This window comes from Heptranchias perlo, chromosome 4 (assembly GCF_035084215.1).
Source record: "Heptranchias perlo isolate sHepPer1 chromosome 4, sHepPer1.hap1, whole genome shotgun sequence".
NCBI classification, from domain to species: Eukaryota; Metazoa; Chordata; class Chondrichthyes; order Hexanchiformes; family Hexanchidae; genus Heptranchias; species Heptranchias perlo.
Genome location: NC_090328.1, coordinates 42,336,845 through 42,362,800, shown reverse-complemented (window position 1 = coordinate 42,362,800; position 25,956 = coordinate 42,336,845). Strand labels below are relative to the sequence as shown.

General features: G+C 42.4%; 1 protein-coding gene across 1 annotated transcript in view; it reads right to left on the bottom strand.

Moving 5' to 3' along the window:
• adgrv1 (adhesion G protein-coupled receptor V1) overlaps nt 1-25,956 on the bottom strand; it is a 507,287-nt gene that overhangs the window by 323,218 nt on the left and 158,113 nt on the right. The window contains exons 35-41 of the mRNA XM_067982173.1: nt 22,887-22,986; nt 21,285-21,464; nt 19,249-19,412; nt 13,676-13,769; nt 12,987-13,065; nt 5,726-5,864; nt 2,807-2,948 (exon numbers count right to left, since the gene is read on the bottom strand). Of these exons, the coding sequence (XP_067838274.1) occupies nt 2,807-2,948; nt 5,726-5,864; nt 12,987-13,065; nt 13,676-13,769; nt 19,249-19,412; nt 21,285-21,464; nt 22,887-22,986 (898 nt within the window). The remainder of the gene's footprint in view (nt 1-2,806; nt 2,949-5,725; nt 5,865-12,986; nt 13,066-13,675; nt 13,770-19,248; nt 19,413-21,284; nt 21,465-22,886; nt 22,987-25,956) is intronic.

The following is a 25,956-nucleotide window of genomic DNA, read 5'->3' as shown; positions in this document are numbered from 1 at the left end:
AGGAGAGATTACACAAATTGGGGTTGTATTCTCTGGAGTTTAGAAGGTTAAGGGGTGATCTGATCAAAATTTATAAGATAATAAGGGGAACAGATAGGGTGGATAGAGAGAAACTAGTTCCGCTGGTTGGGGATTCTAGGAGTAGGGGGCATAGTCTAAAAATTAGAGCCAGACCTTTCAGGAGTGAGATTAGAAAACATTTCCACACACAAAGGGTGGTAGAAGTTTGGAACTCTCTTCCGCAAATGGCAATTGATGCTAGCTCAATTGCTAAATTTAAATCTGAGATAGATAGCTTTTTGGCAACCAAAGGTATTAAGGGATCTGGGCCAAAGGCAGGTATATGGAGTTTGATCACAGATCAGCCATGATTTTATCAAATGGTGGAGCAGGCACAAGGGGCTGAATGGCCTACTCTGGTTCCTATATTCCTATGAAGGAGCCCGCAGTGCAACACGGGTGCAGTTTATGACACCTTGGACTTGTGAGAAGCTTGCAATCTGTGCGAACCCGACAGCCCGAAACTGTTGCTTCCAATTGTCCATGTGAAAGTGATGAAAGTGTTTGCTCCAGCAAATGTAGCATCGGTCACCTCCTTAATGAAAACATGAACTGCATACTGACTGATATTACTGATATCCCCTATGACAGCCTGGAAGGAGCTGGAGGCAAAGAAGTTCAGGGCTGCAATGATCTTCACTGCAACAGGCAACGCAGTGCGAGATGGGGCTGTTGGCTGTAAGTTTAGTTCTAGGAGGTGTCACAACTCTGACAACTTTCCTAGAGAAGCACATCATCCTTGAGCATTGCTCCTCAGAGAACTGTCAGGGGTATGTTATCCTGGGCCAATAAACTCTGTTGGGAGAGTAAGGATTCCTGTGATCATGCCTCCTTCTATTTATTTTCCCTGCAGCTCCCATTGCTCCTTCCTCCTACCACTGCTACTTCTTCTTCTCGTCCTCTTGCTCGAGTGGAATTGCTGGAAAGAACCATGAAGAAAATAATTGTGTTGCCAGAAGCCCCTTAAAATTTAAAATATTCTAAATCCACAATTTGAAATGGTCAAAGTAGCAAACTCTACAGGATCCTTTGGAAACTAGCAGTGAAATTCAGGACTTGAACAGAAGTGGCCCCAGAACTGAACCCTGAGGGACACCGCTACCCACTTCCAACCACTCCTTTACTCCTACTTTCTATTTTCTCCCTTCTAACCAATTTTTAATCGAATTTGCTATCATAGGAACAGGAGTAGGCCATTCAGCCCCTCGTGCCTGCTCCACCATTTGATAAGATCATGGCTGATCTGTGATCTAACTCCATATACCTGCCTTTGGCCCATATCCCTGAATACCTTTGGATGCCAAAAAGCTATCTATCTCAGATTTAAATTTAGCAATTGAGCTGGTATCAATTGCTGTTTGCGGAAGAGAGTTCCAAACTTCTACCACCCTTTTTGTGTGGAAATGTTTTCTAATCTCACTCCTGAAAGGTCTGGCTCTAATTTTTAGACTGTGCCCCCTATTCCTAGAATCCCCAACCAGCGGAAATAGTTTCTCTCTATCCACCCTATCTGTTCCCCTTAATATCTTATAAACTTCGATCAGATCACCCCTTAACCTTCTGAACTCCAGAGAATACAACCCCAATTTGTGTAATCGCTCCTCGTAACTTAACCCTTGAATTCCAGGTATCATTCTAGTAAACCTACGCTGCACTCCCTCCAAGGCCAATATGTCCTTCCGAAGGTGCGGTACCCAGAACTGCTCACAGTACTCCAGGTGCGGTCTAACCAGGGTTTTGTATAGCTGCAGCATAACTTCTGCCCCCTTGTACTCTAGATATAAAGGCCAGCATTCCATTAGCCTTATTGATTATTTTCTGCACCTGTTCATGACACTTCAATGATCTATGTACCTGAACCCCTAAGTCCTTAAGTCCTTTCCTAATTCCATATCTGTTAATCTTCTCTAATAATTTTCAGCGTGGTACCTTGTCAAACACTTTCCTTAAATCCATGTACACTACATCCACTACATTTCCTCCAGCCGCCATGTCTGTTGCTTTCTCAAGTAATTCTATGAGGTTGGTCAAGCACGATCATCCCTTTTGAAATCCATGTTGGCTACTTCTAACTATTTTCTCTTTAGCTAGATACGTGGTAATATCATCCTTAATTAAAGACTCTAAAATTTTCCCTACCACAGATGTTAGCTTACTGATCTGTAATTACCCAGATTAGCTCAGTCTTTCTTTTTAAAAATGGCCACTCTTCAGTTCTTCGGTGCACATCTACACTCAATAGAGCCCTGAAATATGTCTCCCAAATCTTTCCAATGTTTTACCCAAGAGTAGCTGAGGATCACTTTAAATAGTTGCCTACCCACTTGTACCACCCATGGTTTGTGGCAGAAGCAGAAACTAGTGCTAACTAGTAAGAGACAAAATGACATGGGGGGTCTTGACGTCATCTGACCCCAATTTGCATATATTCACTGCCCCCCCACCCCCACTCCTGTTTCGAGTGGGAGTTCTGGCCACTTAAATCAAGTTCTGCCCAAAAATTGAAATGGGTCAACAACCAGTGGTAAGTCAGTGGTTCTGTGTCCAACATGCTTTTGGTTCCACGCTGCCCCATTTTTGGGCATGATCGAAAGCAAGATGAAAATTACCCCAAATATTCTTCCACCTGCAGAATGTATTAAAATCCATATGTACAGATATAAAGGATAACAATTCAGTTTTGGTGCATTGTTCTACTAAATCCCATAGTCCCTAGTCATTTTTGCAGCAGGTATTTTTTTGTTACCTGTGGTTCTTTCCCCTAGTTCTAGTCCTAAAGAGGGATTAGCGAGAATCAGCTGGAAATCCTCATTCCCTTCTGGAGTGTCATCATCAAAGATTGCAACCTCAACATATTTGTATCTTTCCCCATCACCAAAAAAAATGGTCTGCAAATTCAAGAAAAAAAATTATCACACAGTGTTAAGATCACCTGCAGTGTCTCAACAGAAAAGAAACAGAATTTTCTGACAACAGGGGTGTCAATGTGTGGGCTGACATTTGGTATGTAGACTCTCACTGGAGTTTTCCAAGGGCTTTCATGTTGAGTTAGCTATGTAGTGGTCGTGGGAGTGGGTACGCAACAGTCAGATAATAACTGCCAGCAGGGTTGGGTGTAGGTAGGTGCTGGCATCTGGTCAAAGAACGTGTCCTGGGCAGTAAATCAGATTGTATGAAAATGTCCTAACTGCACTGTGCATTTACTACATTTGGTTAAGTAAAATGCTGAATTTGTGAATTTTAATCCATCTCAGCTGGTTAAGTGGCATGTCAGGTGCTTGAGGAGAGTAAACTCATGCTGATTGACCAGTGTCTGTTGAGCGAAATTATAGTTGTGAATAACAAATCCAACTGGAGGAAATTTAGATGCATCCATCTATTTAATTCATTGATGATACCCAAACAGAAACGGGTTGACTTTAATGATTTCTAAAGCAGAAAATATTTGCTACATCTGCATCTTAGTGTTTAATTTCAGTCATTTTTAAATACTATACTTCATATTTTTGTTCAGAAGGATTTATATGTTTGTATCAGGTGACAAGTCTATTGACAGTATGCACAAAAGAGGGTATTTTTTTCTCTATGGTTGCCCATTCAGTATGTGGAGGCAACTGCCGAAGCTTTTCCTCCACTAGGCCTTTTGAATGGTCCCTGGTTGCGACGCAACAGTTAGAAGCCCTCAACTCCCTCTAAATATCTGGGGAAAGGGACGGCAGTAAAGAGTAAAGTGCCAAATTGGCTTTTCTGTCTTCAGTCTACCCTCAGGATCTCTGCCAATCCTTTGGTCAATGGAGGACTGAGGGGAGGCCCTACAATGGGACGCCCAACAGATGGATCCATTGAAGAATGAGGTAGGAAGCCAGGAATTCCCTCTCCCACCTCAGTGCAATAGCAGTGCTGAGCGTACATCTACTACAATCACAGACCATCATGCATCACTAGAGGGAGCCGTAGGAAATTGTGAGGGCATCGAAACCCTATTCCGCTAATTTACAGAACTCCACTCCCATGCAAAAGACTAATATATGCGAGTTTCCTGAATTTACGGCAGTAATGCGCTGGCGTAGATTTATCCCCAGAAAGTTCAGCACAGCAGGGTCCAAAGTCACCTGATATTGGCATAACCGGAGGAGCAACTGTATTTCCCAGGTATGACACTTTAATTTTTGGGGGGAAAGAGACACTTTTATAACTATTGACACTTTCTTTTTCAAAAATACCATTTTTATTTCCTTCTATATAAATAATTTTAACCAATAAATAGAAACTGCAGTGTCTGCCCTAGAGATTCAAATACTTTTTCAAGTTCCCCTCCAGTGCACCATCAACTTATTTAAATAAACATTCAACCTGAATACATAAATTGTAAAATCCAGAATATTTTTCATAGAACTGTATTAGTGCACAGGTGTAATCTCTAAAGAATTGTGTCAGCCGTGGCTCAGTTGGGTCACTCTCATCTATGAATCAAAAGGTTGTGGGTTCAAGACCCACTCCAGAGGCTTCAGCACAAAATCTAGGCTGACACTCCAGTGCAGTACTGGGAGTGTGCTGCACTGTTGGAAGTACCGTCCTTCAGATGAGACATTAAACCGAGGCCCCGTCTGCCCACTCAGGTGGATATAAAAGATTGCATGGCACTTTTCGAAGAAGAGTAGGGGAGTTCTCCTTGGTGGCCTGGCCAATATTTATCCTTCAACCAACATCGCTAAAATCAGATTATCTGGTCATTATCACATTGCTGTTTGTGGGAGCTTGCTGTGTGCAAATTGGCTGCTGCGTTTCCTACATTACAACAGTGACTACCCTACAAAATAATAGTACTTCATTGGCTGTAAAGTGCTTTGGGACGTCCTGAGGTTGTGAAAGGCACTATATAAATCCAAGTTCTTTTCTTTTTATTAAGTTTCATTCTGTCACTTATGTTTTGTATAAAACTAAAGAACAACTGCTGAACTCTTGGAATTGTTATTATGTGATTTATTGAAATAGAGATTGATGCATTGGGTAGGAGAGATTTTGTATGTATCAAAATAAATAAATACTGCTCCAATTCAGCAATACAATTATAAAGGTGGTTGTAGGAAACCATGTGGTCCAGCTGTAGTTAATATTCAACTCTGGTTTTCTAAATATTCACATTTGGGCTTACTGAATTAGTTGCACTTATTAAGGTCTACCACAGCAAAGAACAGAGTTTAATTTATTAGCAAGTTTGATTATTTAAAAAAATATGCAATGGAGTAAAAATTTAAGGATACAGCTGTATAGTTTTTATCAAGTTTATTGAGATATGACTAAAACCATTAATTTAAGCCTCTGTTCAGCCATTTTGAATATAGAAATTAGAATGCAAGATTCTACCGCTGAACTTGCACTTGTTTTACCCTGGTTTTTACATTACGGCATAGGTAAACGAGCTTCAAAGGAAATTTGGCGTAAGTTCCCATCAGCAAGATCAGTGCAGAAACCGATGCGAATTTCGGCATAATTTCTGCGTGTGCGATCCAGGAAATTCCATCCAATGGGTCTCACTCCCTTTTCTCTGTGCCTAAGCAACGCCAATTCCGCCGCGCAGGACAGAGGAAAATCTACCCTAACATATTAAAAAACAATTATTCAAACTCAAAATTTGAAACATTATTTCAAAAATATTTCTTACCATTGGTGTCACATTGAAATCCCATCCCAGTTGAGCTTCTAGATTCTGAGGGTAGTAAAATAGTGATACATTCCCATACGTGCCCTTATCTCGATATATTACCAAGGTTAGGTTTTCAGCGGTTTCGTTGACCTCAAAACTTGAAGAAAAAGAACAGTAAAAACTTATCCATGAGGTAACAAAATGTTCCAACAGGGCAGTTCTAGAAACTGGGTCCTTTAATCACAATTGAATTTAAATAAGTTAACTGGACCTATGCAGCTAAAATGTTTCCAATTAAAATTAGTATTGGCTTGAGGAATTAAACAGAGAATTGATGTGTTGGCTTTAAATTATAAAATCTAATCTCTGGAGCCAAACTGAACAGAAAGTGCATGTAACAATTTCTCCCACTCCTTTCACCTTGCTTTTAAGTAAAAGTGAGGGGCATGTGTCCAAGTATATCATCGCAAGGCACCAGTATATTTAATTCAACCTTCAGAATGCAACTGATGAAGTTCCACATATAAGACTTTAAAAAGGTTGAAAAGGATAAAATTTGAGCATAATTACTGAATATTTGCAAAGTGTCCTCTTAATGTGAAAGTTTTAGCAGAAAACTAACAAAATTTAAGATTTGTTTTCAGGATCTGGGAAATGCAGGCAAGGTCACATTTATTGCCCATCCCTAGTTTCTCTCAGAAGGTGCTGGTGGGCCTTCTCCTTGAAGCACTGCAGTGACAGGAAAATCTGCCCTGATGTTTCCTCTTTTACTGTGGCTGGAGGAGGTGTTGAGAGACGGATAGATACTGATTACTTTTACAAATTGGAGTAATTAAGAGCCTTCCATCATGAGTGGGTCGTATCTCTGATAGGGTACATGGTCTGTGGAATGGAGTAGGGCTGGTGTGCTTTTCTCATTCCATGCATTCTAATGTTCTTCCTGTCTATCTGCAATCACCACAGTATATTAGAAGTAGGCCAACTTTAAGAAACCCTTGGGTGCCAAACATAAGACAGTCTTTGCCCCAAAATTGGTACATGCTGTGGTTCTATTTGACCTTCACTGTAAGATTTTGTAACATCTAGGCTGGGGTTGTTTTCCTTTGAACAGAGAAGGCTGAGGGGTGTAGTAGGCGACAGCATAGTTAGGGGGATAGACACTGTTCTCTGCAGCCAGGAGCATAAGTCCCAAAGGTCATGTTGCCTACCCGGTGCCAGGGTTAAGGACATCTCCTCCGGGCTGGAGAAGAACTTGGTGTGGGATGGGGAGGATCCAGTTGTCGTAGGTACCAACCACATGGGTAGATCTAAGAAAAAGGTTCTGCTGAGAGCATTTGAGCAGCTAGGGACTAAATTAAAAAGCAGAACCACAAAGGTAATAATCTCTGGATTATTACCTGAGCCACGAGCAAATTGGCATAGGGTCAATATGATCAGGGAGATGAATGCGTGGCTCAAAGATTGGTGTGGGAGAAGTGAGTTTCAATTCGTGGGGCACTGGCACCAGTACTGGGGAAAGAGAGAACTGTTCCGCTGGGACGGAACTCACCTGAACCATGCTGGGACTAGAGTTCTAGCGAATCGAATTAATGAGGGAGGTAGATAGGGCTTTAAACTAAATAGGGAGGCGGGAGGGTCCCGGTGGAGAGAACGCTAGAACGCTAAAGAGAAAAGGCAAAGAAGCAGTGCAGGAAAGTGAGTGGGGTAAGGATAACCAGATTGTGTCAGGAAGGGACAGAGCGTACAAACAAAAGACAACAAATAAGGTCCGAGTAAGAAAAAATGGTAATAAGACAAATAGGGCCATAGTTCAAAAAAATGTTAAGATGTCTAAAAATGTTAAAAAGGCAAATCTAAAGGCACTGTATCTGAATGCACAAAGCATTCATAATAAGGTAGATGAATTAACAGCGCAAATAGATGTAAATGGATATGATATAATAGCAATTACAGAGACATGGCTGCAGGGTCACCAAGGCTGTGAGCTGAATATCCAAGGGTATTCGATATTTAGGAAGGACAGGCAAAAAGGAAAAGGAGGTGGGGTGGCGTGGTTAGTAAAGGATGAAATCAGAGGAATCATGAGAAAGGATATTGGCTCAGAAAATCAAGATGTAGAATCAGTCTGGGTGGAGTTAAGAAGAGCCAAGGGGCAGAAAACACTGGTGGGAGTTGTCTATAGGCCTTCAAACAGGTAATGTAGGGGATGGGATCAAACAGGAAATTAGAGATGCATGTAACAAGGGTACTACAGTAATCATGGGTGACTTTAATCTGCATATTGGCTGGCCAAACCAAATTAGCAATAATACTGTGGAGGATGAATTCCTGGAGTGTGTACGAGATGGTTTTTTAGATCAGTACATTGGGGAGCCAACCAGGGAACAGGCTATCCTAGATTGGGAATTGTGCAATGAGAAGGGGTTAATTAATAATCTTGTTATGTTCACTCTTCCTTTAGGGAAGAGTGAACATAACATGATAGAATTCTCCATTAAGATGGAAAGTGAAGTAGTCCAATCCGAAACTAGGGTCCTAAATCTAAACAAAGGAAACTACGAAGGTATGAGGAGTGAGTTGGCTATGATAGATTGGGAAGCTTCATTAAAAGGCATGAGAGTGGATAGGCAATGGCTAACATTTAAGGAACGAATGCATGAATTGCAACAATTATACATTCCTTTCTGGCACAAAAAGACAAAAGGAAACGTGGCCCAACCATAGCTAACAAAAAGAAATTAAGGATAGTATTAGATCCAAAGAGGAGTCATATAAAGTTGCCAGAAAAAGTAGCAAGCCTGAGGATTGGGAGCAGTTTAGAATTCAGCAAAAAAGGACCAAGAGATTGATTAAGAGGGGAAAAATAGAATTTGAGAGTAAACTTGCAAGGAACATAAAAGTGAACTGTAAAAGCTGCTACAAGTATATAAAAAGAAAAAGATTAGTGAAGACAATTGTAGGTCAGTAGTAATATCAGTTGTAGGGAAAATGCTAGTCTATTATAAAGGATGTGATTACAGGATACTTAAAATATAAACGGGATTAGACAAAGTCAACAAGGATTCATGAAAGGGAAATCATGTTTGACAAACCTACTGGAGTTTTTTGAGGATATAACTGGTAGAATAGATAAGGGAGAACCAGTGGATGTGGTGTATTTGGATTTTCAGAAGGCCTTTGATAAAGTCCCACATAAGAGGTTAGTGTGCAAAATTAAAGCACATGGGATTGGTGGTAATATACTGGCATGGATTAAAAATTGGTTAACAGACTGGAAACAGGGAGTAGGAATAAACGGTTCTTTTTTGGGATGGCAGGCAGTGACTAGTGGGGTACCGCAGGGATCAGTGCTTGGACCCCAGCTATTCACAATATATATCAATGATTTGGATGAGGGAACCAAATGTAATATTTCCATGTTTGCTGACGACACAAAACTAGGTGGGATTGTGAGTTGTGAGGAGGATGCAGAGAGGCTTCAAGGCGATTTAGACAAGTTGAGTGAGTGGGCAAATACATGGCAGATGCAGTATAATGTGGATAAACGTGAAGTTATCCACTTCGGAAGGAAAAACAGAAAGACAGAGTATTATTTAAATGGTGATAGATTAGGGAATGATGATGTACAAAGGGACCTGGGTGTCCTTGTACACCAGTCACTGAAAGCAAACATGCAGGTGCAGCAAGCAGTTAGGAAGGCAAATGGTATGTTGGCCTTCATTGCAAGGGGATATGAGTATAGGAGCAAGCATGTCTTACTACAGTTATACAGGGCCTTGGTGAGACCACACCTGGAGTATTGTGTGCAGTTTTGGTCTCCTTACCTAAGAAAGGATATACTTGTCATAGAGGGAGTGCAGCGAAGGTTCACCGGACTAATCTCTGGCATGGCAGGACTGTCATATGAGGAACGACTGGGTCGACTCGGCCTGTACTCACTCGAGTTTAGAAGAATGAGAGGGGATCTCATTGAAACATATAAAATTCTGACAGGGCTAGACAGACTGGATGCAGAGAGGATGTTTCCCCTGGCTGGGGGGTCCAGAACGAGGGGTCACAGTCTCAGGATATGGGGTAGGACATTTAGGACTGAGATGAGGAGAAATTTCTTCACTCACACGGCGGTGAACCTGTGGAATTCTCGACCAGAGAAGGCTGTGGAGGCCAAGTCACTGAATATATTTAAGAAGGAGCTAGATAGATTTCTAGACACAAAAGTCATCAAGGGGTATGGGGAGAGAGCAGGTATATGGTATTGAGATAGAGGATTCGCCATGATCATATTGAATGGCCTAGATGGAAAGGACCTATTTCCATTAGCAGAGGGGTCAATAACCAGGGGGCATAGATTTTAAGTGATTGGTAGAAGGATTAGAGCGGAAATTAGGACAAATTTTTTCACTCAGAGGATGGTGGGGGTCTGGAACTCACAGCCTGAGAGGGTGGTAGAGGCAGAAACCCTCAACTCATTTAAAAAATACCTGGATGTGCACCTGAAGAGCCATGACCTGCAGGACTATGGACCAAATGCGGGAAAGTGGGATTAGGGTGGGTGGCTCGTTTCTCAGCCAGCGCAGACACGATGGGCTGAATGGCCTCCTTCTGTGCTGTAAATTTTCTATGATTCTATGATTCTACATTACATACTACATCCTGGGGGTGGTAGCACAGTGGTTATGTTACTGGACTAGTAATCCAGAGTCATGAGTTCAAATCCCGCTACAAGTAGCTGGGGAATTTAAATTCAGTTAATTAAATAAAACCTGGACTAAAAAGCTAGTATCAGTAATGTTGACAATGAGACTACCAGATTGTCGTAAAAACCCATCTGGTTCACTGACATCCTTTTGGGAAGGAAATCTGCCGTCCTTACCTAGTCTGGCCTATATATGACTCCAGACCCACAGCAATGTGGTTGAATCTTAACCTCCCTCTGAAATGGCATAGCAAGCCACTCAGTTGTACAATCCCACTACAAAAAGTCATAATAATAATAAAACCGGGTGGACCACTAGGCACCGGACATGACAATGCAAAGGCAAACCAAGCCCAGTCGACCATGCAAAGTCCTCCTCACTAACATCTGGGGACTTGTGCCAAAATTGGAAGAGCTGTCCCACAGACTAGTCAAGCAACTGCCTGACATAGCCATACTCACAGAATCATACCTTTCAGCCAACGTCCCAAACTCCTCCATCACGATCCCAGGGTATGTCCTGTCCCACTGCAGGACGGTCCCAACAGAGGTGGTGGCACAGTGGTATACAGTCAGGAGGGAGTGGTCCTGGGAGTCCTCAACATTGACTCCGGACCCCATGAAATTTCCTGGAATCAGGTCAAATCAAGGAAACCTCCTGCTGATTACCACCTACCGCTCTCCCTCAGCTGATGAATCAGTCCTCCTCCACGTTGTGCACCACTTGGAGGAAGCATTGAGGGTAGCAGTTGCACAGAATGTACTCTGGGTGGAGGACTTGAATGTCCATCATCAAGAGTGGCTCGGTAGCACCACTACCTACCGAGCTAGCCGAGACCTGAAGGACATAGCTGCCAGACTGGGCCTGCGGCAGGTGGTGAAAGAACCAACATGTAGGAAAAACCTGCTTGACCTCGTCCTCATCAATTTACTTGTCGCAAATGCATCTGTCCATGACAGTATTGGTAGGAGTGACCACTGCACAGTCCTCGTGGATATGAAGTCCCGTCTTAACACTGAGGACATCTTCCATCGTGTTGTGTGGCATTACCACTGTGCTAAATGGGATAGATTCAGAACAGACCTAGCACCTCAAAAACTGGGGATCCATGAGGTGCTGTGGGCCATCATCAGAAGCAGAATTGTATTCCACCATAATCTGTAACCTAATGGCCTGGCATATTCCTCATTCTATCACTGCCAAGAAGCCAGGGGAATCAAATCTGGTTCAATGAGGAGTGGAGAAGAGCATGCCAGGAGCAGTACCAGGCATACCTAAAAATGAGGTGCCAACTTGGTGAAGCTACAACACAGGACCACATGCATGCTGAACAGCAGAAGCAACATGCTATAGACACAACAGATCAGATCAAAGCTCTGCAATCCTGCCACATCCAGTCATGAATGGTGGTGGACAATTAAACAACTAACAGAAGGAGGAGGCTCCATGAACATCCCTATCCTCAGTGATGGCAGAGTCCAGCACTTGAGTGCAAAAGACAAGGTTGAAGCATTTGCAACCATCTTCAGCCAGAAGTGCCAAGTGGATGATCCATCTTGGTGGGGATCTCAAGAGGTGTCCATCACAGAAGCCAGTCTTCAGCCAATTCGATTCACTCCATGTGATATCAAGAAACGGCTGAGTGCACTGGATACCGCAATGACTATGAGCCCCGACAACATCCCGGCTGTAGTGCTGAAGACTTGTGCTCCAGAACTAGTCATACCTCCAGCCAAGCTGTTCCAGTACAGCTATAACACTGGCATTTACCTGACAAAGTGGAAAATTGACCAGGTATGCCCTCTCCACTAAAAGCAGAACAAATACAATCCGGCCAATTACCGCCCCATCAGTCTACTCTCAATCATTAGCAAAGTGATGGAAGATGCCGTCGACAGTGCTATCAAGTGGCACTTACTCACCAATAACCTGCTTATCGATGCTCAGTTTGCATTCCACCAGGACCAGTCGTCTCCAGACACCCCGTCCACCACCTTAAACATTCACTGCCTCCACCAACAGCGCACCGTGGCTGCAGTATGTACCATCTACAAGATACACTGCAGCAACTCGCCAAGGCTTCTTCAACAGCACCTCCCAAACCTGCAACCTCTACCACCTAGAAGGGCAAGGGCAGCGGGCACATGGGAACACTACCACCTGCATGTTCCCCTCGAAGCCACACACCATCCTGACTTGAAAATATATCGCTGTTCCTTCATCACTGCTGGGTCAAAATCCTGGAACTCCCTACGTAACAGCACTGTGGGAGAACCTTCACCTCACGGAATGCAGCGGTTCAAGAAGACAACTCACCATCACCTTCTCAAGGGCAATTAAGGATGGGCAATAAATGCTGGCCTTGCCAGCAATGCCCACATCCCATAAATGAATAAAAAATACAGTAAACAGAAGCTTTGAATAAACCAAGCACACTGAATTATGGAATTAACTTCAAAGTTAAAAAATAGTAGTAAATTAAACAAATTTTATTACATAGCAATGCACACATCAATATATAAAAGTAAACTAGATTTTTATTAAATAGTAACACATGTTGATATTCTTGATTAAACACTTACTTAATACTTTGCCACTGAATGATTCCTTTTATACCATCATTTGCATCAATAGTTATCTGGGAAACTTGACCTGCAGTATCTGGAAATTAAAACCAAACCTTTAAAACCAACCTTTAACTGGATGAATTTTAAAAGATAAAAATAGAAGAAGGTGCTGAAACAACAAGAGGAGAAAGAAGGATGGCTGGATGTGGAGAGAGGGGAGTGGGAACTGGAGATGGCTGGAAAGGAAACATGGGTGACAGGGGATTGGATACAGAACCGCAGTCTAAGTGCATGTGGAAGGACAATTAGGGAAACTTCAGATTTTATGGTTTAGTGGTGAAGATCTGGAGACGGCAAGGAGGTAAATTATGTAGGGGCAAATAAGAGAATAACCGGTTAACCATCAAAGGAACCTAACTTAACAGGGGACGGAGCCCCTAGGCAGGAGTCATTGATGGATTGAGTCCAATTCAGAGCCAAACAGGAGAAGCAAAGGAACTGTTTGGAGATGGTTAACAGCAGGGACCAATCTGCCACATAGCAGAGGAGTGAAATCCAGTTCAGAATAGGATCACAGGTTGACCCAGGAACCCCCAGAAGATTAGAGAGCATAAACACATATTTAAAAATGTAATTGATAAGAAGATTCAATTTTGTTATCTTAAACAATTAAATATGTAGGTATATAAACAAAGAATACGCACCCAGTCTCGGAGGGAAGAGGGTCAAATCATCTAGGATGAGCTCCACAGATGTTAGATTCAGGAGGAAGAATTCCTGCAATTCGGGGATTTCATCCTGCAAAAGACACATTTCAATCCAACAGACAAAACCAAATACATATCTGCTCTAAAATCAGATATATCACAAAATTACATTCTATATTCCACACAGAGCAGGTCAGAGGCTGGGTATTCTGCGGCGAATGACTCACCTCCTGACACCCCAAAGCCTTTCCACTAACTACAAGGCACAAGTCAGGAGTATGATGGAATACTCCTCACTTGCCTGGATGAATGCAGCTCTAACAACACTCAAGAAGCTCGACACCATCCAGGACAAAGCAGCCCACTTGATTGGCACCCCATCCACCACCCTAAACATTCACTCCCTTCACCACCGACACACCGTGGCTGCAGTGTGCACCATCCACAGGATGCACTGCAGCAACTCACCAAGGCTTCTTCAACAGCACCTCCCAAACCCACGACTGCTACCACCTAGAAGGACAAGGGCAGCAGACACATGGGAACAACACCACCTGCACATTCCCCTCCAAGTCACACACCATCCCGACTTGGAAATATATCGCTGTTCCTTCATCGTCACTGGATCAAAATCCTGGAACTCCCTACCTAACAGCATTGTGGGAGAATCTTCACCACACGGACTGCAGCAGTTCAAGAAGGCAGCTCACCACCACCTTCTCAAGGGCTATTAGGGATGAGCAATAAATGAGATCACCAATAAATGAGATCACCTCTCATCCTTCTAAACTCCAGAGAGTATAAGCACATTCTACTCAATCTCTCATCATAGGACAACCCTCATATCCCAGGAATCAATCTAGTGAACCTTTGTTGCACCACATCTAAGGCAAGTATCTCCTTCCTTAGGTAAGGAGACCAAAACTGTACACAGTACTCCAGGTATGGTCTCACCAAAGCCCTGTACAATTGCAGCAAGACTTCCTTACTCTTGTACTCCAACCCCCTTGCAATAAGGGCCAACATACCATTTGCTTGCCGAATTGCTTGCTGTACCTGTGTGCTAACTTTCTGTGTTTCATGTACAAAGATACCCAAATCTCTCTGAACACCAACATTTAAGAGTTTCTCACCAATTAAAAAATATTCTGTTTTTCTATTCTTCCTACCAAAGTGAATGACCTCACATTTCCCCACATTATACTCCACCTGCCACCTTCTTACCCACTCACTTAACCTGTCTGTATCCCTTTTCAGACTCTTTGTGTCCTCCTCACAGCTTACTTTCCCACCTAGCTTTGTATCATCAGCAAACTTGGATACATTACACTCGGTCCCTTCATCTAAGTCATTAATATAAATTGTAAATAGCTGAGGCCCAAGCACCAGTCTCTGTGGCAACCCATTAATTACAGCCTGCCAACCTGAGAATGACACGTTTATTCCCACTCTTTATTTTCTGTCCGTTAACCAATCCTCTATCCATGCTAATATATTACCCCCAACCCCATGAGCCCTTATCTTGCTTAACAACCTTTTATGTGGCACCTTATCGAATGTCTTCTGAATATCCAAATATATCACATCCACAGGTTCCCCTTTATCTACCCTTGTAAACAATTTTACAACACCAAGTTATAGTCCAGCAATTTTATTTTCAATTCACTTTATCTACCCTGCTAGTTACATCCTCAAAAAACTCTTAATAGGTTTGTCAAACACGATTTCCCTTTCATAAAACCATGTCGACTCTGCCTAATCATATTACGATTTTCTAAGTGCCCTGTTACTACGTCCTTAATAACAGATTCCAGTATTTTCCCTACAATTGAACATGCCTATAGTTCCTTGTTTTCTTTCTCCCTCCTTTCTTGGATAGCAGAGTTATATTTGCTACCTTCCAATCCATGGAAATCGTTCTAGAATCTAGGGAATTCTGGAAGATCAAAACCAATGCATCCACTATCTCTGCAGTCACCTCTTTTAGAACCCTAGGATATAGGCCATCAGGTATGGGGAATTTGTTGGCTTTTAGACCCATTAATTTCTCAAGTACTTTCTCTTTACTAATATTAATTACTTTAAGTTCCTCACTCTTGTTAGACCCTTGGTTCCCCATTTTTCTTGTTTTTTTCGTGTCCTCTACTGCGAAGACAGATACAAAATATCTGTTTAACATCTCTGCCATTTCCTTATTCCCAATTATAATTTCTTCTGTCTCAGAGTCTAAGAGACCCACGTTTACTTTTGCTACTCTCTTCCCAGTAAAAAGGCACTGAAAAAAATCTTAGTGACGTAGCTCCTGTAGTTTGATGTACATTTAAAAAGGGCACTAAGTCAGAACCGGGAAATTACAGGCCCATTAACTTGACTTTGGTTAAAAGCAAGCTGCTAGAAGGAACCATTAGAGATACAGAAGTCAGTTTTAAGGTTGGGTGAACTTTGGGTAGGCGGCAGGTGGCGCAATTGCACTACCCGCTCGAAGTCTCTGCAGCAAGGCCTGAGCTACTTTGAGAACAGGGCCTCATTTACATTAGACCAGCAAGATACAAGCATTGCTCCAGTGTTCACAGGCAGTTCATCGGTTGGGGGTGGGCAGGAATTCCAGTAGCTCTGATGTGGAGCCGATCTGTTAGTTTTATCATCGGTGGGGGAAAGCAGACAGGCCGACAGATTTTTGGGAGCCAGGAGGAGCATTCATGCTTCTACTGGACCCACAAAAATTGAAAAAAAAACATTTTTAAAAGAAACTTACCTTTTCCCAAGCAGCCGATAGCAGTCCCGTTAAGGTCATCGGCCTATGGAACAATTTGCTGGCTTGTGCAGATTTAATGAAAACATTTAAAAGGGTGCTGGACGAGCTTGTGGCTGTGGCTGACATCACTACGAATATAAGATAGGTGGAGTATTGGGGGGTTGTCTGTGGTCTCCTGGAACTTGTTTAATTGCCCTCGGGGGTCAGAGATGAATTTCCCAGAGTTTTGCCCCCCCCCCTAAGTTGGCCTAAGAGTTTTTTTCTTTGCTTTTTGCGTCTCAGAGGACGTGGGTTACAGTGTGTGTAAGTTGCACCATGACAGTATGGGACAGGCTTGATGGGTCAACTATTTTTTCCTGTCCTTTCTTTTCATATGTTCATATTCCTTTAGAATCTAACCATGGCAATCAGGGCAAATATTAAAAGCTCAAGGCCACACTGGATAACATTTAAAGACCACTGTTTAGCACTTGGTCACATTAAAAACTCAGAAAGCTAAAGATGGAAATTACTTTCCTAGAGAACATTGAGAGGAGATTTGATAGAGGCATTCAAAATCATGAAGGGTCTAGACAGAATAGATATAGACAAACTATTCCCACTGGTGGAAGGGTCAAGAACCAGTGGGCATAGATTTAAAGTGATTGGCAAAAGAACCAAAGGTGACATGAGGAAAAACATTTTTACACAGCGAGTGGTTACGATCTGGAATTCACTGCCTGAGGGGATGGTGGAGGCAGATTCAATCGTGGCTTTCAAAAGGGAACTGGATAAGTACTTGAAGAGAAAAAAATTGCAGGGCTACGGGGCTAGGGTGGGGGATTGGGACTAGCTGGATTGCTCTTGCAGAGAGCCGGCACGGACTCGATGGGCCGAATGGCCTCCTTCCATTCTGTAACTATTCTATGATTCTACTGTCAGCAATGTTAGCATACGAACTCAACGGCTAGCATCAAATTCCTCTCTTTGCTATATTTATGGAGATAATAATCTATTGAAAATAAACAGGTTAAAACCATCATTAAATTAGTTGAAATGGGAATTTGAATAAACACCACTGATAGTAATTTCTAGGCTAGCAATGGTAGATTTCTATTTATGGTATTGAAAAATTTCAATTTGAGTGTCTCTTTATCTGGAATATAATACTGTGCTGAGATTCTCATCTTTGGGGCGATGTTCGTCTCACAGGAAATTGCATGGCTGGGGGTAAATATTTGTCTTCACTGAATGGCAGTAATGTGGTGGAGTGGTTTGCCTACCTGTTATAGAACCTGTCTGATTTTCATTCCATTTTATTTTGCAATTAAAATGTGACAAAACAAAGGGGAGGATTGGAATACAAAAGGGAGAAAGTTATACTTCAGTTGTACAGAGCCTTGGTCAGACCCCATCTGAAATATTGCATTCAGTTCTGGGCACCGCACCTCAGGAAAAATATACTGGCCTTGGGGGTACAGCCCAGAATTATACCAGGGTTTAAAAGGGTTAAATTATGGGGTCAGGTTGCAGAAACTTGGCTTGTATTCCCTTCAGTTTCAAAGGTTGAGAGGTGTTTAAAATGATAAAATGATTTGATAGATACAGAGAGGCTGGTGGGGGAATCCAGAACAAGGGGGCATAATCTTAAAATTTAGAGCTAGGCTATTTAGCAGTGAACTCAGGCAGCACTTTTTAACACAAAGGGCACTGGAAATATGGAATTCTCTACCCCTAAAGGCTGTGGATTTTGATCAATTGAAAATTTCAAGACTGAGATCGACAAATTTTTATTAGGTAAGGGTATCAATGTATATGGATCAAAGGCATGTAAATGGAGTTGAGGTACAGATCAGCCATGATCTAATTAAATGGCGGAAGAGGCTCGAGGGGCTGAATATTCTACTCCTGTTCCTATGTTACTATTTATCTTACAGTCAAAATCGCTTTAGTACGAGTCACCATGGGGCATAAATTGCTCACCCGAGGACGCCATTCATCAACGGTGTCCTCTCTCTCCGTCGACAAAGAAAGGGGGCAAGTTCACGAATGCACACTAAAACCAGGAAATCGTGAACTTGTTCCCATTGGTTTGCCAGCGGTTTGACAGGTCCAAATTAAAGAGCCACCTCCCCTACAATCAATAAAATCATTAAACATTTGTAAACTTACCCATCTACCCAGCTGGAACGAAGATACTTACACCACCAAAAGGCATGCTGAAAAATACCAGCCCTACACTACTTTTTAAAAGCGCAATGACTGTGAAACAAAAAATTAAAAATTTTTAAAATGTGGAATGTCATATTACTCTTATTTTAATATTTTTTGATCATTAAAAAAAATTAAATTAAATATTAAATTTTTTTTTTACTTTAACTTCTGTAAGTTGCATTAAATTAAATCATTTGCTTGGCTTTTTATAAGATATGTTAAATTTTTATTTAAACTAACATACAGAAGAAGTTAAATGTGAAGGAATGATTTCTAATTGCCAGCTTGTGGGCGTGACTTCTCTTCTTGACAGATTCTGTGGGTGTGGCTTCCATTCCCACAGTCTGTATCGGTTCTGAATGAACCTGCACTGAAATCACAGCGCTGAACTTAAAAAAATTGAAAAGGGAGCAAGTGGACGGAGACCATAAGATAAGTTTTTTGTAGTGTTTGTCCGCAGGATGTGTGGACGGCCTTGGCACACCGGTCGGAGCAAGGTCTGGCCCCATATTCTCTTCTGCAGCAGCTCTGTACTTGTTATGATCCCAAAAGACACAGTTAAGCTGGTCACATAGTATGTCTACTACAAAATATAAGTTGTCCAGATAGAATTCTGATTCACCTCTAAAATAGTGACATTTATGACAGTAGTGGCTTCCCCGTCTTCCATAATCGCAAAACCAGAAAAAGGAAGAAAATCGAGGCCAGGCTCAGCCAAAGACTCCTCAATTAGGTTCAGAGGTAGTAAAGACCCTTGAACTGTCTCAAAAGTGATGTTAATCGCACCTACGTAATAAAAGAAAACATTAGGCAAAACAAGGAGACAGCATAGAAAATTAAGTAGCAATGTATATTTCAAAGTATTAAGAATTCAAAAATAATTGCAATTTCTTTCTTTAAGTAACATTACAGCATAATTGACATCGAGGAAATTCAGGGCCTAATGGGAGATTGCTTGAACACTTTCAGGGTTTTGAGAGTAATTTTCCAGAGTTTTTTCCTAAGTTGACCTAAGGATTTTTTCTCTATTTTGTGCCTCTCCTATGAGATTGCATGGCTGTGTGGGGACTGGGGGTAGGGGGGGATGCAGGGAGTGGGATGATGGTGTGTGAAAGTTACACAATGCCAGAACAGGACAGGCTCAATGGACCAACTGTGCTGTCATTTCTCGTATGTTTGCAAGCCTATCTTTCATGTGTTTTCACAAATCAAAATGGGAAGAGAGTCTTCTTACAAATAAACTTATAATGTGCTTTTGAGCGTGACAGCATCATTTGGTTCAGGAAGCATTTGAAGACATCATTGAAAAGAAATAGGGGCTAATTTTGACTTTGAGTGATAGTTTAAAACGGCAGATATCAAATCAGCCACTCGTTATATATCTCTCCCAATTTTCATTTCCAAATTTTAAACAAATCGGCCAAAGTCAAAATTACCCCCATAGTCTCCAAATGAAACTCCAGAGCGGCTCCCCTTAGTAGTCTATTTTTCAAAAGTGAAATATGTTTTCTGGGGTAAGAAAATTGACAGAAACATTACATATCTGCTTTTAAGGGCTCCCACAAAATTCTTGACCTCTTCTTTGATTTAACTTTAACTTAATTACATTTGACAACTTGAAACCTTCATATGCCATCAACATTGCCTATTGACTTCTTTCATCCAAAATCACATAATTCCATTTAGTATGCCACAATACTTAGGTTAAAGTTACACTGTGGGATAATAGTGAGCGAACTCTTAACACATTAATCTGAATTTCCTCTTTTCATTATTTTAGTGAAGATGTTCACCCATTGATTTTAAAAGGATTAACACTTAGGATAGTATAGAGAAGAATTCAGTGAATGTATTGAGTGCTCCTCTAGTATGCTGCTGCATAATGTCAGGGACATAGAATTTAACTGATCCAGTCTTTGAAAAAAATATCAAATCGAAAAATATCAAATTTTATACAACAACACTGAATATTAGCACTATCGTTAAAAATATAACCCCAGAGTAGATTGGTACAACTGGGGAGAAACTCTGGTGCAGGGGCGATAACTGCAGATATACCAGGGAATTCCACTCCAGGGGAGTACGGCCTACATCTGCTAAGAACAGGTGTAGGTCCCAATACCTTAACAAGGTTGCCCCTCTGTGCCCAAAGGGATTCAAATAAATTATGACCCTAATTTTCTTCTTCTCATGCTTTGGGCTCCCTCTCTTGAAGTAGCATGGTGCTGCTCCAAGATACGCTGCCTCAGTGAGGTGGGTGCTTTTGCTGTACCGGGTTAAGTGTGAACCCGTTCCGAATATTTAAATGATTCTTCCCTGGGGTCATTGACAGGTCACAACAGTGGATAGAAGCTCCACCCTCCCATACTTCCACTATCTCAATGTGGGATTCCTACTCTATAGAATTAAAGATTATGCACTGATGCAATGTTAGAGAGTTTAACAATCTTTAAGTTGGAAATGTACTACCATTTTTACCCCTGTATGAGTACAAAAATACTGGGAGCAAATCCTTATGTGTGGCTTAGCTTGATCATTACATGTTTGACTAATTTACATAATAATACCAAAAGGAAACAAACTAACAGGTTCCCTTGTCTCATCTTAAATCTATCTGAAATGTATAATTTAACATTCTACTTATCAATATTTTGTTACCTAGGGATCCGAATTCCCTACTGACAAACAGCTGAATGGTTTTATTTCCTTCCTGAATGGAAACAGTTTGAGATGACAGAGCAAACTTCACTACTCCATGTGGCTCATCGCTGGCCTCCACTGTAAGAACAGCTTCATATCCCTGGCTATCAATAATAGCTGCACCTGTTGAGGAAACACCTGCCAAAGGAGAAAAAAAAGTTAATCTTCTTTTACTTTTCTTGAAAACATGAGATAATCGTAACTGCAATCCATTATCTTTCAGAAATCACACATGGCCCAATAGATATATTGTTACGACTCAGCTAAAAAATGTCCAAATCAAAATCTTGATTGACATTCATACTCAGGGTGTGGAGGGGTGCAGAAGAGTCATCTGTAGGATGAAAGAAAGTCGACTGGGGCAAAGGTCACTTAGATCATTACTCAAGTATGTTTCCCAGTCAGTCAACAAAGGAGCAACATTGATGACATTTTTGGAGATATGCACATGCTGTGTCACCCTGCTGTACCAATTCAGGAAAAGGTGAATGCAAGGTAGAGTGGCTATCTTGAAGGCCTGATGTGGAGATGCCGGTGATGGACTGGGGTTGACAATTGTAAACAATTTTACAACACCAAGTTATAGTCCAACAATTTTTATTTGAAATCTACACCTGAGGAAGGAGGAAGCCTCCGAAAGCTTGTAGATTTCAAATAAAAATTGTTGGACTATAACTTGGTGTTGTAAAATTGTTTACAATTATCTTGAAGGCAGATAACATGGAAAAGCCCAAAAAGTTTACAGTTATGAGGTCCTGGGAATGAATACGTTAGGACAGCCAAACAGTCTTAATTAAGTCTGAGGTAAATTTTCATCTTCACTGCATGGGCAGTAATCTGGCAGAGCATATCACCTGCCCATTACGGAACCCATTCTATTTCTTTCCGTTGATTTCAATGGAATGAAAATCGGAAGCATTCCGTGACAGGGGGAAATTTGCACCACCCATGTGGAGAAGACAAAAATTTACCTGGAGTCAGGTGGTAGACCCATTTAAAATTGAAATTAGGGTCCTGTGGCATCAATAGGAGCTTGATTTCCAATTTTGTATGGGAGCCGCTGGAACATGCGGGGTGCACACTCCCACCACAATCAGCTGGCGACCTGGGCAAAGAGGCCTCTCCAGGCTCCAGAGATCCAGCCTGGGCTGCTGCCTCACTGGCATCCCCAACTCTCCTCCAAACATCGAGGCCCCCCACAATGGACCTACATTCTTCGACCTCGTGGCCAGCCGGTTTGCCCAATATTGCAGCGGCCAGGAGCCAGCGGGCCGACCTGGGGCGTTCAAACTGCGGCCGCAACCCGCTGTCCCGATGCAAATGCGGGCCGCCCCTCAAAATGAGCCGGGTCTCCCGCTGTGACTCCACGGTCCATGCGGAGGAGAAATTCACCCCATCATGTCCATGAGAACCACCTCCTGCTCACTTGATCCCCTCCTAACTCAACTCCCTTGCTAGCCTCCTTGCTGGTAGACATCTACAATGGGTTCCGATACCCCAATAAATACCCCATATTATCATAGCCACAAAATTACTCTACTTAATGATGTAGAATATTACCTTGAGTTCTGACATTTGACAAAATAATTCTGTATTCCTCCTTTTCTTCAGGAATACCATCATCAAATAGGTGGACCAGAAGTGATGCATTCAGGACACCCTGTAAGATTATAGCGATCACAGACACAATTAGAATAAAGATAGAACACAACAGAAACAAATACAGAAAATCATGGAGCCAGACAGGATATGCACTACATCAGCAGACCAATCATAAGAAATTAAACTTCTAGTAAAGGTGTAACGGGAACATGCCCAGTCGATTAAAAAGAGGGGCAGGGAAACTACTTGCCAAAGTTTTTATAGGACAGTAAGTGCTATACACCATAAGGAGGTCCTGAGTAAATTTTTACTCTAGGCAATTGCTGACAAGATAACTTATTCTGACACACTGACTTCCCTGGGCCACCAATGCGTTATCTTGAGTTCACGGTCAACGGTGCCCCCCCTCCCAGGATGTTGATGGTGGGGTCTTGGCTGCCCTGAGAAACTACTGCAGCTATGCCCTTGGATTGGCCTGCAACAACCACAACCATCTTCCTTTGTGCCAGGTATGAGCCCAGCCACTGAAAATTTTTCCCCCGATCCCCATTGACTTCAGCTGTACTAGGGCTCCTTAGTGTCACACTCGGTCAAATGCTGCCTTGATGTCAACGGCAGTCACTCTCACCTCACCTCTGGAATTCAGTTCACGTCCATGTTTGGACCAAGGCTGTAATGAGGATTGGAGCAGAGTAGTCCTGGAGGAACCCAAACTGAGCATCAGGAGCAGGTTATTAGCGAGTTAGTGCCACTTCATAGCACTGTTAACAGCTCTTTCTGTCAATTTAATAGCGATTGGGAGTAGGCTGATATGGTGGTTATTGGCCAGGTTGAATTTGTCCTGCTTCTTGTGGACAGGACTTACCTGGACAATTTTCCATATTGTTGGGTAGATGCCAGAGTTGTCGTTGCAGTGGAGCAGCTTAGCTAGAGGCAGGGTTAGTTCTAGAGCACAGATCTTCAGCACTACAGCTAGGATGTTGTTGGGACCCATAGCTTTTGCTGTGTCTAATGCACTCAGCCGATCCTTGAGGTCATGTGGAGTGCATTGAATTGGCAGAAGACTGGCATCTGTGATGATGGGGACCTCGGGAGGAGATCAAGAAGGATCATTCACTCGGCACTTCTGGCCAAAGATGGTTGCGCTTCAGCAATGTCTTTTTCACTCATGTGCTGGACTCCACCATCATTGATGATGAGAATGTTCATTGAGCCCCCTCTTCCCATTAGTTGCTTAATTATCCACCACCATACACAACTGGATGTGACAGGGCTGCAGAGCTTTGAGACCTGATCCGTTGGTTGTGGGATCACTTAGCTCTGTCTACAGCACACTGTTTTCAATATTTAGTATGCATGCAATTATAGAACCATAGAAAAGATACAGAACAGAAGGGGCCATTCGGCCCATCGTGTCCACGCTGGCTCGCAGAACAACCAGGTGCCCATTCTAATCCCACCTTCCAGCACCCGGTCCACAGCCCTGCAGCTTACAGCACTTTAGGTGCAGGTCCAGGTACTTTTTAAAAGAGTTGAGGGTCCCTGCCTCTACCACCAATTCAGGCAGCGAATTCCATACACCCACCACCCTCTGGGTAAAAAGGTTTTTCCTCATGTCCCCTCTAATCCTTCTGCCAATCAGCTTAAATCTATGTCCTCCTGTGTTGTAGCTTCACCAGCTTGGCACCTAATTTTCAGGTATGCCTGGCATGCTCTTCTACACTCCTCATTGGTCATCTGGCTTGATGGTGATGGAGAAGTGAGGGATATGCCAGGCCGTGAGGTTTCAATTGGATGAATAATCAGTTGATCTGTTTTGGTAGTGTTGATTGAGGGATAAATGTTAGCCAGGATACTGGAAGAAAGGGAGATCTTTCTTCTTTGAAAAAATGCCATGGGATCTTTTATGCCCAACTGAACTGGGCATCAGTTTAACATCTCAGTCTAAAGACAGAAGAGGGAAGCTACTACAGTTAACCTGTCACCTCAGATCTGACCTGCAGACAACGACCAGCACAAGGATGTCACTGCTTATAGCTGTGAATCTGACCATAGCATAAGATTTTGATGCCATCAGATTCTTCCAAGCCATCAGCAAGAACTTTTGCCAAATCAATCAGCCTTCTATGCACCAATGCATCAACCATGTGACAGAAGTCTTTTTTGTCTGCAGACAGAAGTTTTTTTTGACAGTGCACAATGAACCCCATGCACACCATTATAATTGGATTTACCTCAACTATCATGCATGCCCATTAACCCTTTAGTTGCTACCTTAATATGGTCACTCCCAAAGGAACTTTGGGACTATGGTGAAATAAAGTGTAATCATTTTACTTTCTACTAAAGTTCTGTGCATCTGCTATTATTTTCCTTCCTCCCTTACATCCCCCTGGTGTGTCTTCTGCTAACTAATCTCTTGCTCCTTATTAGTGCTCTCCAGTGGAAGGGTGAAGTTTGGTGGCCGGCTGCTGATCTCCCAATAGTGGTCTCATTGGATAGCTCGGCCTTCATTGCAAGAGGATTTGAGTACAGAAGCAGGGATGTCTTACTGCAGTTATACAGGGCCTTGGTGAGACCACATCTGGAGTATTGTGTGCAGTTTTGGTCTCCTTATCTGAGGAAGGATGTCCTTGCCATGGAGGGAGTGCAACAAAGGTTTACCAGACTGATTCCTGGGATGGAAGGACTGACGTATGAGAAGAGATTGAGTCGACTAGGCCTATATTCACTAGAGTTTAGAAGAATGAGGTGATCTCATCGAAACATATAAAATTCTAACAGGACTAGACAGACTAGATGCAGAGAGGGTGTTCCTGATGGCTGGGGAGTCCAGAACCAGGGGTCACAGTCTCAGGATACGGGGTATGCCATTTAGAACCGAGATGAGGAGAAATTTCTTCAATCAGAGGGTGGTGAACCTGTGGAATTCTCTACCACATAAGGCAGTGGAGGCCAAGTCATTAGATGTATTCAAGAAGGAGATAGATATATTTCTTAATGCTAAAGGGATCAACGGATATGGGGA